Consider the following 12500-nt stretch of genomic DNA (forward strand, 5'->3'; position numbering starts at 1 on the left):
CCTCTTCAAGTTTTTAAAAGCTAAAGAAATTTATCCGGTCTTTTCGCGTGGGTACGCTTTCGCTTGTTCTTATTCGTTAACGATCAGCAAAGTAGCACGATCCAGATTTTTGCCCCACTGTCCTTTTAGAAGTTCCCAACATTTCCTTGTTTGTTTCACAGTTTACTGATTTCCACGTTCTCCCTGATTTCTGTAAAGCTTGTTTCTTGCTGGTTCGTCAAGTCAGGATTCACGGCATTCATGCGCATACAATTTCCACTTATGCAGCCACCAAGAAGACAACGGTTGAGACCGTTCCTCAATCCTTTACGAAAGTTTTCGTTCAGCCCATAGTACAGGCAAGGATTAAGCGCGCTGTTAAGGTGTGCCAAGAATAAGCGGAAAAACTTCACACCACAGGAAACTCGGATTTTATAAGAAAACAAAATCAACCAGATGAAATACAGCAGCCAGCACAGGACAAACACTGCCACCAATATCAGCACCAAGCGTAAAACCTTCTTCTTTACGGCGGCATCACGACTTTTCTCCATTGGATTGCGCCGTGTAATTTCATCTCCTGGAATTCTGCGTAATTTCAAAGTGATTAGAATTCCTGAGTAAAGGACCACAATCACCGACAAAGGCGCAGCAAACACAAGGATGAGAATAAATTTATAATAAGACTTCTCTGCTCCCTTGTGAAACGCACTGTCAAGGGATAAGGAACAACTCAGTTTTCCGGATTCCTTGTAATGAGTTTTCAGGCCATACAACATTGGTACGCGGATGAGAACAGCTAAAATCCATATAACGGCGATGATTATCCGGCAAATCGTTTTTGTAATTAAAGTTTTTAGTGGAAACACAACAGCGAAGAAACGGTCGCAGCTTATAGCGACTACCGTAAATATGGATACAGCTATGGCTGTTTCGTGCGTAAATACCAATACTTTACACAATACCTGCCCGACAAGTCCGTGAACTTTCCATTCATAACCTAGGTAAGATAGTGCCATAACACGAGGCATAAACAAGGTTGTTAGTGTGTCAGCTACGCACATATTAACAATAAAAAAGTTAATAGTCTTCCTCATCTGTCTTTCTTTCCAGACCAACACGATTATACTAGAGTTTCCAATCAAAGAGATAACCATTAGGAAGCAGTAAGCACTAATACGTAAGGCTTTTAGAGCCGTCGAATCACTCACGAAACAATCCTTATCTCTGATATTTTTCTGCTCAATGCTGGAGGCATTGACACTACAATTCGCCGACATTGTTCTCACGTGAAAACAGCATTCAGAATAAACTGGTACGTTCTCCTCTGTTAAATAAAAATAACCGTCTATATTGTTATTGCATATTTTAGCCAGGAGTTGACAGTCACTTGTCAAGCAAGGCATGGCGTATTCCAGCAATTGTATCCACCTATCGGGCAGTCTGAGAAGATTGTAAGAAATTATTAGACTTAGTCAAGTCAATATAGCTACTTTGTTGGACTAACCAATGTCACAGTAGTAATTTTAATGAATTAGAAAGAGTTTTTTAGACAGTGTATTTTTCGTGAAACCAAGGTACAGTCTGCTTTGGAATCGAGCCTACTTTTGTTTCAAAATGACAAACTCAGCCAAAATATACCCCAATTTATGACAGAGGCCGCGATGATACGCCTCAATCCATTTACGATAAATTCTAGAACTTACATTTTTTTAAAAGAGTGCCTAATTTTATAGGCCCGATTTCCGCCGCTCACTCGAGTTTGGGTATGTTTTCGGTTAACCCCTTTGGAAACAGCGGCTGGTAATCGAGCCTACTTATTTTAGGACCGAGGCTGAACACTGTTTTTTTTTACAGTTTGAACCTGATAAGGCTCTTAACGTGTGTGGTATACAAAGTTCAGCGAAACTGCAGAGTATCGAATACCCGGCCACTATTTGTATATGATTGGCGAGTACTGCTGTACACCTTGTTCCCACCCTGGTCAGAGTTTTTCTCTGTCCTTGTGTGGGCCCATTTCAATTAGTAGGGCTAACGCTCACATGGTTCATATGGGGTACAAAACTAGCACTTCATTACACTCTAATCAGTTACGTCTACTGCTGTACATGTCTAGTTTTCCAGAAGATATCGATACCGCTACCCTAAGTTTCTGAGAGTATCATGCAATAAGAAAACCACTTCGATTCATTAAGTATTTGGGTTAATTGCCCTGTTTGACTAATGTAACAGGTCAAGAAAAAATGTTTCAATCAAGAAGTAAAAAAAATCCGTTATTTGTCGAATTATTTTAGAGAAATATTTGATTAGAGCAATAGAGGACTTTTTTCGTGCTTACATAGCCTCGTGCTTCTAAACACGAGGGGTAGGTTGGAGAATTCGAGACAGTTATGCAAATCCGAGACGCAGTCGAGGGTTTGCATAACTCTCCGAGTTTAATTTTAATCCAAAAGTGCTCGAGTGGTTTAAAACACGAATTTGACTTGCCTCTTTCTGGCTTGCTTTTTCTTTCAAGATTTAACGAAGAAAAGTAAGGAAGAAAACTAGCAACAACTTTGAAAAATGTTTGATAACCGAAGTTTATTCATGAGCATTTTTTCCTTTTAAATCACAAGGATTGAGTTTTTAAAAAACCAACGTATATTCATTTAACGGAAGGATTGAAATTAAGAGTATATCCGACTGTAAAGTTGTACATAGAAATTACGTATACTGTGTAAAACCTGATATTTCTAGAGGAAACAATCACAATGAGTAAAATTTATGTCTGGATCAGTATCCAAACTCTCCATATATATCACAAGCGACGATATCTCAGGAAATGTGTTGGGAATATTAACAGAACTAAGGATTCAAAGATAGTAAAATCACAGATGAGAACCAAGGGCATTAGCACAGGTATAGTCTCTTTTTGGCTGTGAGCATAACATGAGAGGCTTTACACATTTATTTTTAAGCGTTGTTTGCTCTTTCCTTTTGATGTGAATTCTTGGAGGTGATTATAAGGATCGATCAACGGCTTGCAAAAACTCCACAACGTTCTTCATGGTTTCAGGATCAGCAGACACTGTATTCTCACAGGCTGTGCGAGCCTTGATTCCAAACTCTCTTGCCTAAAGAGATAAGTATAATTATGTAATAGGACCACATGCTGTCCAATTTGAAAACAATTGGATGAGAAAAATTCTGAGGACTGCCAAATTCGTCCGTAGGCCGAGTCCACTTTGGCAGTCCGAGAAAATTTTTGAATCCAGATATTTCCAAATTGGACAAGCATGTACTTCCGTTACCTATTATTATATAGCACCCAAAAACAGATGAACATGGCAAATACAGCAGCATCATGTGTGAACCTTCAAGCTGGAGAAAACAGCAGTTTGATAGCAGTGATAATAGCTGCAACCTGATTGGCCAATACTCGGTTCTTTTATTTATCTTGACATTTGATTGGTTGATGGAAAGTATCCAGATTTTTCTCAAATTGGACGATTTGTTCCAAGTTGAAGTAAACGTCCCAGCAAAAACTATCCAATTTATTTTAAATTTGGACAGTTACAAAAATTTAATAAAAAAATGATCTGTTGGCAATATTGGATTTTGAGGCAGCTACTGATAATTGGCTAAATTAGCGGGAAAAAACTCGGTCTGGAATTCTACAGTATGGACCTTGAACTCAGTGAGAGGTATAAATTGTTTCTGAAACCTCCACTCCCCATTAGGTAAGTAGTTAATAAACTCAATTTTTTCGCCTTAATGTATGAGGATTAGGCCTTTCCAGTCTGCCAGCAAAATTTCGAGCATAGCAGAAAATATGATTGGGGTATAAGCCATTTTGCATATTCTGGGGCCTGGAAACGAGTCTGAGAGGGAGCTGGGCAAGAGCATCCGAGCAAAACAAGATGGCAGAACCATAGAACAAAGGCATTTGTGATACGGTTCATGGTTGTCTCAGACTCTTTAGCATTATTGCATGTTATTACCCATGATAGTTTTAAGGATTTATAAATAATAAATGTGCATATGTTGGTTTAGCCTCACCCTGGATGGGTGAAATAATGTCTCATTTTTCATGTTTGAATATTTTGAACCCAGGAATATTAATTTTTACAGAAGCATAATTCAAGCATAAAAGTACTTTTGGAAAATAATTTCGAGCAGAATAGTCTTTTTTTGGGACAATTCTTTTAAGAAGACTTGCCTTTTTATCGAGCAGAATGTGGAAAGCCCTAATGAGGACTGAATCTATTGAGACCAAGCTGACAAATACACACAGAGCAAAGTTTCTATTCTAGTCAGCTTGTGATCATTATGTTATGTAAGTAACCTGCAGGCACTCTAAAACAAGCAACACCTAGGGCTGGTTTTCACCAGCAAAACATGCATATAAGCGCAAAGGCCACATACACATCTCAACTTAGCATAAATAATCCAATCATTGGTGCCTTTGCTAACACCACAGAATTTACGTGTCTGCACTTGTTGCTACAGTGCTTAATGCTTGTGTCATTGCTGAAAACCAATCTTACAACTTCGGTTTAATCTTTTTGTTCAAAACAAAATATCACTTGACCTACCTTTGCCATTTCTCCAAGAATAAACTGCAACATTGCTGTAGTGAAATATATTTTACACATTACTGCAGGTGTTTGGACCGATTGTTGCTCTCGTAGGTCTAATATGGCATTTATCACTTGGATAGCTTCTGCTTCTTGTGCTTCATCTGAAATTATGAACACAAACATTCAATTTTCAGTACTAGGTGAAATCAAATGATGTGTTCTAGGTTCTGAAAACACAGAATCACTTATTTATTAATAAATTAAAACCAAATTAAAATGGGTTTAGAGCTGTTTTCAATTGAGCATCGAAAGTAATTAGCGAATTACTTTGGTTTTGCATTACTTTACTCAGTGATTGGTTCAAAGTTCCCGCGCCACTTTTTCAACCAATCACAAATGAAACCAAAACCAATCGTGGCTCGCGCGTGCACATTTTCCCGCGCTTTGTGTCGGCTACGTGTAATTACTTCGAGTTTTGATTGGTTTACTGGATTGTCTCAGTCCTTTTTGATTGGTCAAAGTAATTACTTTGGTTTTGGTTTTACGACACTCAATTGAAAAGCGCTCTAAATGACAAATCATATATTTTTTCAGAGCAAAAACATCATTGTTGGTGTAAAACTCAACAATACACTTAAATGGTTAGTTGGGCGTTGAAATTCAAGTTCATGATAGTAACAAAATTAATGTTACTGGATGGGTATAAATTCTTATTCAGAGGAACCATACCCCACTAGTTCTGTTGTCACGAAACCCAGAAAATTAGGTCCAAAAGTTTTTGGGCAACTGTTTTAAAAACACAATATCGGAGAAAGACATTATTAATTGACACACGATATCCAGTATCAGTAGTTACAAAGATAGGGTTTTGTGTGATTTCCTGTAGAAATTTGAGACATACAGCTGTATTTTTAAAATTATGATATGCAAAACCCTTTTATATGTGGACTCCATGTTTTACCTAAAATATCAAAGACAGTTGGTATGCCAGAGTTGAAAGCTGGTCCTATTCCCGATGGCTTTGCAGGCGTCTTGGTTCTTTGCTTTAACAGTTTGTTTAGGTGCTCGTGCCAGATATCTGTTACCTGAAAAGTAGAAGGAAAAGACATTTATATGCATCCACTTCTTAAAGTTGGGCTCAGTGTGATGATGCCTTCATAAAGACTTTTCTTTTACAAAGTTAACACATTTTCAGCCACCTTGATCAGGTGGATAAGTAACAAACCAGCTTCCAAAGCAAAATCCAGGTGAAATATTGCCAAGATTTTAGTAAACATGTATACTGTGAGTATAATTATAGGACACATTGTGATAGCAAAATCTCTCTACTATTTGATACACTGCTGGATAGTGACTTTTCCACCACATGAAGTCACACAACTTAAGTGTCAAGATTTCCATGTGAATGGTTTCAAAGAAAATCTCATAGTCTGTTGGAAAATCTCAAGAACAGTACTATTAATAGTTTCATGAGCCAACATATAAAGATTGATCACTATTTTTCAACAATTGAAAATTCAGGTCTCGAGTGCCCCAAATCATTATTATGGATAAATGAAATTTAGGTACAGTGTACATCAACCGCAAACCAATGCTGTCAGCAGTCCTTCACAGAACTGTTATAACTTGACGTACAGAGTGTGATCATGAATGCTGGATGACCATTGCAGATTAATGAATTAGTTTACCTTTAAGAAAACTGTTGCAGATTCCTGCTTTCAATTTTACCCATCTCTTTGGATTTGCTAGGACAAGACAGGTTGGTTTAAAGTTTCAACTGACTTGATCATTGTGCCAATGCTAGACAGTGATCATGTGATGAAGTGACTCTAGCTCAAAGCAGGAAGTGCTGCCCAGTGGTTTTGGTGCTTGCCTTTAGATCCGGAGATTCCAGGTTCAATTAGACCCATCCTGACCACTTGTTGAATTTTGGTCCAGGTAGTCCCTGGTTCAATGTCTTGGCTTCACTTGTAAATAGCCAACTGTTTGCCTCCGGATGGTTCGGATTCTTAAAAGTTATTGTTCTGTTCTGTTGTTGCATTGATTTTGTTTTTTTGGCCCTGAAAAGCCTCGATCTTCGGGGGATCGAGTGGTCAATAAGTACGCATGTATGTATCACACAGTTAATCATCTTTTTGCCCTGCTTCCCATCTGCACTTATTTTTCTTAGCACCATCTCATCTTATTGATGACGCACTTAAAAATCAGAATTAACAAGTTTACAGTACCACAATGATGACCATTGCTTTTAGACCATTACTACCTGGTTATACAGAGAGAAAGCAACGTCCAGTTTGCTTTGCCGGTAGAACACATTAGCCATGTGGAAGTAACCACCTGAAGTTCTGATGTCATCTGTGCCATATACTCTTGATGAATGATAAATCTGAGGAGGAAAAAATTTACACATGTCCAAAAATGCAATACATTCATGCCACGGACATGCATGGAAACCATGGTACAAGTGAGACAATACACGCAAAGGACAATGGAGACTTTAAATCTTGTTTGCATTCCTAATAATTCTGGCAAAATAAAAAAGATGACTATTGAGGGTTAGGGTTTACAATCTTACATCATCTGCTAGTTGTGAGAGAGCATCAGCGTAGTTTCCCTGTGCAGCATACAGTAATCCCAAGTTTCTGAATAGCTTTGATTTGATGCCATCCGTGCAGTCTGGAGTCTTGAGAACAGTCCACTGAGCCTGGGCTAAGTATTCCTCAGCTTGTGATAAACGACCAAGTCCTGAAAAAATGAAACAGGGTACATAATAGACCCTTCTCCAAGATGGAGGCCAAAAATTCAAATAAGTTAAAATTAAAAACTGATACCAGAAATAGAAAGAGCACCTTTACTTTAGAAACCCTGCAAAATTTCAGCATATCAGTTGTATGTAATATCAGCTGAGAAAACGTAAGTTGAAAAATTTACAGACATTTGTATGTTTGGGGGTATGGTGTATACCTCCAATCATACAAACATCTGTTCAACTTACATTTCCTCAGCTGATATAACACCTAATACGCTGAAACTTTGCAGGGTCACTAAAGTAAGAGTGCTCTTTCTATTTCTGGTTTGTATTCAGTTCAATTTTAACTCATTAAAATCTGTTGCCGCCATTTTAGAGAAGGGTCTTTTGCCTGAGGAAGAGATTAGAAGTTTACATAATTTTATCAATTTGTACATGTATAATAAGGCCATAGTAACATAATCCTTAGTTAGGTGTTGGAGAAGGGGTGACTGTTAAAAAAATGAGCAAAAGTCACTAAGCACGTTAAAGAGTCTAATTTCCACTTACCAATGCTAGCCTCACCAAGTATGAGATATGAAGGTACAAGCTCAATACTGCTGAGACCATAAACTTCAATTGAGAATTTCAAAGATTCCAATGCAGCCGGAACTACTCTGTCATATTTTCCCTCAAACAACAACTTCTGACCCTCTGTGCGACATAACTCTATCATTTGCTTCTGTTTTGTGAAAGGGATAACATTTTTAAAAAAGAATTAAATTGCTTTAATGATGACAAATTATGACGATAAAGATGATGATAATGATGAGTATTATAATAATGATATTATGATGACAGTGATGTCGAGAAATGGTAATTGATGATCAATGTCATTTACTGTAATGGCAATGATGCCAAGAGTCATGTTGATATTTGAATTCTCTACATAAGTGTAATTTTTAAGCCTTAAATTTTGGGCATTACTAAACCACGAAACAGCGAAACGAAACACTAAAACACCATGTATGACCCCACCATACATTGAATACTAACCGACAAAGGTTGGATTTGAGATTAAATATCGTTTTATTGCTCCTAATTTATGGAGATTAAGATTAGGATTCAGATTAAGACTAAGATTAGGAGCAATAACATTTTAGGCCTATAAAAACGATGTTTAATCTCAAATCCAACCTTTGTCGGTTAGTATTCAATGTATGGTGGGATCATACATGGTGTTTTGGTGCTTCGTTTCGCTGTTTCGTGGTTTAGTAATGCCCTTAAATTTCCTCCAAATAAAAACAATTACACTTGACAAGTGCAGTTTTACCTGTCTGACAATTTGCTGTTGTTTTCTGTGTTGCCTTTCCTCCTCAGATCCAAGAAATGGAACCGGTGTCCGCAGTGCTATCAACAATTGACAAATCTTTTCATGAATTCCAAGCCAATCAGCTTTCTGGTGCTCTGCTGAACTGAAAAAAAGAAATCTTTTTTTTGCAGTTAAATTACCAAAGCGTTCTAAATGTTCTGTTCTTACAGTGGAACAAAAAGCATTAAGATCAACTGTTTGTGTGACAGAGTAGAAGAAACGCCGAGGGGCCTACATGTATAAATCGCATGAACGGATATGAAGCGTAAGTCTAATGCTGAATGTTAACTAACCAGTAATAGGTGACTCGACAATCTGTACATTGGACGAAGGCTGGTTTTTGACATAACTCACATAAGAGCTTAACACCTTTAGGGTTAGCCAAAGGATTAATGGTGTTCATCTTTTTGAGAATAGACAAAAAGAGTCAAAAGTAGATAAAACGACAGCTTATGTAACCGCCATATTGTTTTATAATGGCGAAGTAGGTTGCTTAGCGACCATGTTAACTCGGTCCCAAGCATTCTCTTACAAGGGAAAATAAAAACTCAGGAATTGGATCACCGCGGATACTTACTGAATCTGCCTCGAGGTCTGTCATATCATTTCAAAAACGAAGGGCTGCTTAGTGTTTCCATCAAGTTTCTGTGGAGGTTAACTAACATTTTACGAAAGAAAATTGTGGCGAATAACGAATTCGTTCTTCACGTTTCATGAAAACTAAAACGGGAAGAAATTTCAATAACCATAGTTAATAGATTAACTATGCTATAACCTATGGACACCTTCTTCAATTAAATTTCGGTAACAACCCAGTTCAGTAGGGAAATCAGCTGCAAAATATTCTCACGCTTGAAAACCAAGCTTCTGAAGGAGATGTAAATGTGACCAATTTAGCCCGCAAAGCTGCTTTGTGGCGTGGAGTCCAGCTCACCGAACTTTAACCTTTTCCTCTTGAAAGCACAAAACCAAGGTTCGTTTGAAAATCTGGCTATTGCTTTTATTCAACGATTTCATGTGGAAGACTTTCCCATAACTGCCCATAAGGAAACCCCATGCAGGAAAAGTGCGAAATAAGATGGCAATCATTTGGCTCTCCAGCCTGTGCTGCTTTTTCCGGCCATGCTCGCGCTAATGCGTGCGGCCCTCATACGAGGATTTTCCCAATAGTTTTGCAATGAAAGCGCGCGCGGGGCCGTACGGGCCATATGATAATTAACAATTTTTCCATGAGCGTGTGTTGGATATGAAATGATAGATAACCAACGAGGTAACGTGGCGTTACCTCGTTGCCTTGGATACGAGATGATTATAGCCAACTCGACGCTACGCGCCTCTTTGGCTATCTATCATTTCGTATCCAACGCGCGCTCATGGAAAAATTGTTAATTATTAAAAACTGGATCATTGGATAATGCAATTCGAGAGTTTTGATTGGCTAAGCCATCATGGTTTATGAGCCGTTATACCATGATCTACAAAACCGGCAAGCATATGCGTGATTTTTTGGGCCTTTTTATTTTTATTGTGGTCTAGTTTTCTATATTTTGGGGGCTAATATAGATCGTGGGTTTCAAACGGATGCCTTTATAATTGATTTTGCCAAGGCTTTTGACAAAGTGCCGCACGAGAGACTCAAGTCGAAATTGTTTAGCTACGGCATCAGCGGGCGTACCCTTTCATGGATAGACTCCTTCCTCTGTCAACGAAGACAGCGAGTGGTCGTCAATGGGTCTGTTTCTGAATGGTCATGTGTTACATCTGGTGTACCCCAGGGAATAGTCCTAGGGCCCATTCTCTTCAATCTGTTCATTAATGATATCGTGGAAGTTGTAAGCCCAGGTACAGAGATTCGTCTCTTCGCCGATGATTGCATCTGCTACAGGAAAGTGAGCTCCATAGTAGACAGCGAGATCTTGCAGCAAGACATCGATCGGCTGGCTGTGTGGGCTGATACCTGGTTGATGGACTTTTCCCCGTCGAAATGTAAAACCATGCGGGTCTCCACAAAGACACGTAACAACATCCCGCACCTGTACCACCTCAAGGGTGCGGCCCTTGATTCTGTAAAGGAAGTAAAGTATTTAGGCATAACCATCACTCACAATCTTCGCTGGAATAAGCATGTCGCTGACGTCACCCGTAAGGCCAATCAAATCTTGGGCTTGCTGAGGAGAAACCTGTATTTCTGCGATCAAAATACTAAGGAGGCAGCTTATGTAGGCCTTGTACGACCCATCCTGGAGTACGCCAGCGCCATCTGGGACCCTCCAACTCAAAACCTAATCCAGGAACTCGAGAAATACTAGCGTCGGGCTGTGCGGTTTGTTACATCAGATTATTCTAATTATGAAGAGTGAACAATTACACGTCACCTATTGAAACTGGGCTGGAAACCCCTAAGAGACCGCAGAGATGCAGCCACCTTATGTCTTTTCAACCAAGGACTTAACCAACTGGCGAACATTCCAACAAAGAATCTATCCCAGCCCTCAAGACATTCCCGCCATATGCATAATAAACACTTTAACGTTCCTTTTGCTAGAACCAATATTTTCAAATTTAGTTTCTTGCCTAGAGCAATTAGGCTGTGGAATAGATTACCTTCTTTTGCAGTAAATTCTAATTTAGACATCGCGGCTTTCGAGGTCCTAGTCAAGGAAATGTAATTCTCATGCACTGTGCATATATATACAAACTTGTAGGTTGCACTTATGATTAAAGTGAAGTGAAGTGAAGGGCGTTTCATTATAGCCAACTCGGCGCTACACGCCTCGTTGGCTATTTATCATCTCATATCCAACAAGCGCGAGTGGAATAATTGTTTTATTTAAAATGCCCCCAAAATATAGAAACTAGACTACAATAAAAATAAAAAGGCCCAAAAAATCACGCACATGCTTGCCTTGTTTGTAGATCATGGTATAATGGCTCATAACCCATGATGGCTTAGCCAATCAAAACTCTCGAATTGCATTATCCAATGATCCAGTTTTTAATAATGACAATTATTAAATTCTCAACCTCGGATAGTGCAATTCTTGTGCTCTGATTGGTTCACTCAATCTCGGTTATCAGCTCATCTACCTTAGTTTGACTTTACCTTATATGATGAGTGATTGCGCGTAGCTTTCTAAACTAAAAATTTTTACGCCAGAAAACGAGATTTCTCTTGGTATAAAGCAAAAGAAAAACGTTTTTGTGGAAAGTCTGGATCAATTTCAAAGCTTAGAAGTACGCGAAAAGGTAAGAAATGTTTTCGTGATGAGTATGCGTCTGTCTAGGTATTAGACAACATTAGCATCTTCATCAAGTTTTTTCGATTTCGCTAGGATTTCCTCCCTTTTTTCGCTGGTATTTCGTAATTCCAAACTTTTGGGGTTTAAGGAATTGATAAAACAATTATTTCATTCGGGGTTTCGACAAAACATTGACCCCCGGTCAACTGACCCCCTACTGACCCCCTACTGACCCCCTACTGACCCCCTTACTGAACCCCCTACTGACCCCCTATAAAATCTATGGGAAAATGAAGATTAAAAAAGCCCAGAACTATCAATGGGACCCAATTCAAGTTCATCAATAAATTTAGCTTATCTGAAAATTTCAAGATGGCGGGCGCGTTGCAGATTTCCTACTCTTGTTCTCCTTTTACTATTTAGTGGAGGTTTTGTTGACGGAAAATCGAGCACAGAATAAGATTGAATATGATCAAATATTGCTTTCGTACGTATTGGGTAATGAAGCAAAGAGAAACGCTAACCCTAACCCTAACTTTAACGTGCTGCTGACAGGTTTGTCTGTGCTGACTACTCAAGTTACTCGAGTGTGACAGGTATGATAAATTCCATGGGTTGGGATA

The 12500-nt window shown here is 38.7% G+C and overlaps 2 protein-coding genes across 2 annotated transcripts; both read right to left on the reverse strand.

The window, feature by feature from the left end:
- Positions 1 to 23: 23 nt before the first annotated feature.
- Positions 24 to 1522, reverse strand: LOC138051152 (RYamide receptor-like). The gene has a single exon (XM_068897306.1). The coding sequence runs from the start codon at positions 1383 to 1385 to the stop codon at positions 156 to 158; it is 1230 nt and encodes a 409-aa protein (XP_068753407.1). The 5' UTR covers positions 1386 to 1522; the 3' UTR covers positions 24 to 155.
- A 1022-nt stretch (positions 1523 to 2544) lies between these two features.
- LOC138051153 (zinc finger MYND domain-containing protein 12-like) lies at positions 2545 to 9117 on the reverse strand. The gene is made up of 8 exons (XM_068897307.1): positions 8932 to 9117; positions 8600 to 8741; positions 7837 to 8008; positions 7114 to 7283; positions 6802 to 6924; positions 5500 to 5623; positions 4554 to 4699; positions 2545 to 3092 (listed from the first exon to the last, which is right to left on the reverse strand). Exons 1-8 carry the CDS (start codon positions 9039 to 9041, stop codon positions 2979 to 2981), a joined length of 1101 nt encoding a protein of 366 aa, XP_068753408.1. The 5' UTR covers positions 9042 to 9117; the 3' UTR covers positions 2545 to 2978.
- Positions 9118 to 12500: the final 3383 nt, after the last annotated feature.

The sequence above is a fragment of the Montipora capricornis genome, chromosome 6, assembly GCF_036669925.1.
Source record: "Montipora capricornis isolate CH-2021 chromosome 6, ASM3666992v2, whole genome shotgun sequence".
NCBI lineage: Eukaryota > Metazoa > Cnidaria > Anthozoa > Scleractinia > Acroporidae > Montipora > Montipora capricornis.

Coding starts and splice junctions, on each gene's coding strand:
- LOC138051152 (XM_068897306.1), bottom strand. CDS start 1,385: ATGCCTTGCTTGACAAGTGACTGTCAACTCCTGGCTAAAATATGCAAT.
- LOC138051153 (XM_068897307.1), bottom strand. CDS start 9,041: ATGAACACCATTAATCCTTTGGCTAACCCTAAAGGTGTTAAGCTCTTA. Junction 8,009..8,599: donor AACAGCAAATTGTCAGACAG/GTAAAACTGCAC, acceptor TTCACAAAACAG/AAGCAAATGATAGAGTTATG. Junction 7,284..7,836: donor ACTTGGTGAGGCTAGCATTG/GTAAGTGGAAAT, acceptor TCATTTTTTCAG/GACTTGGTCGTTTATCACAA.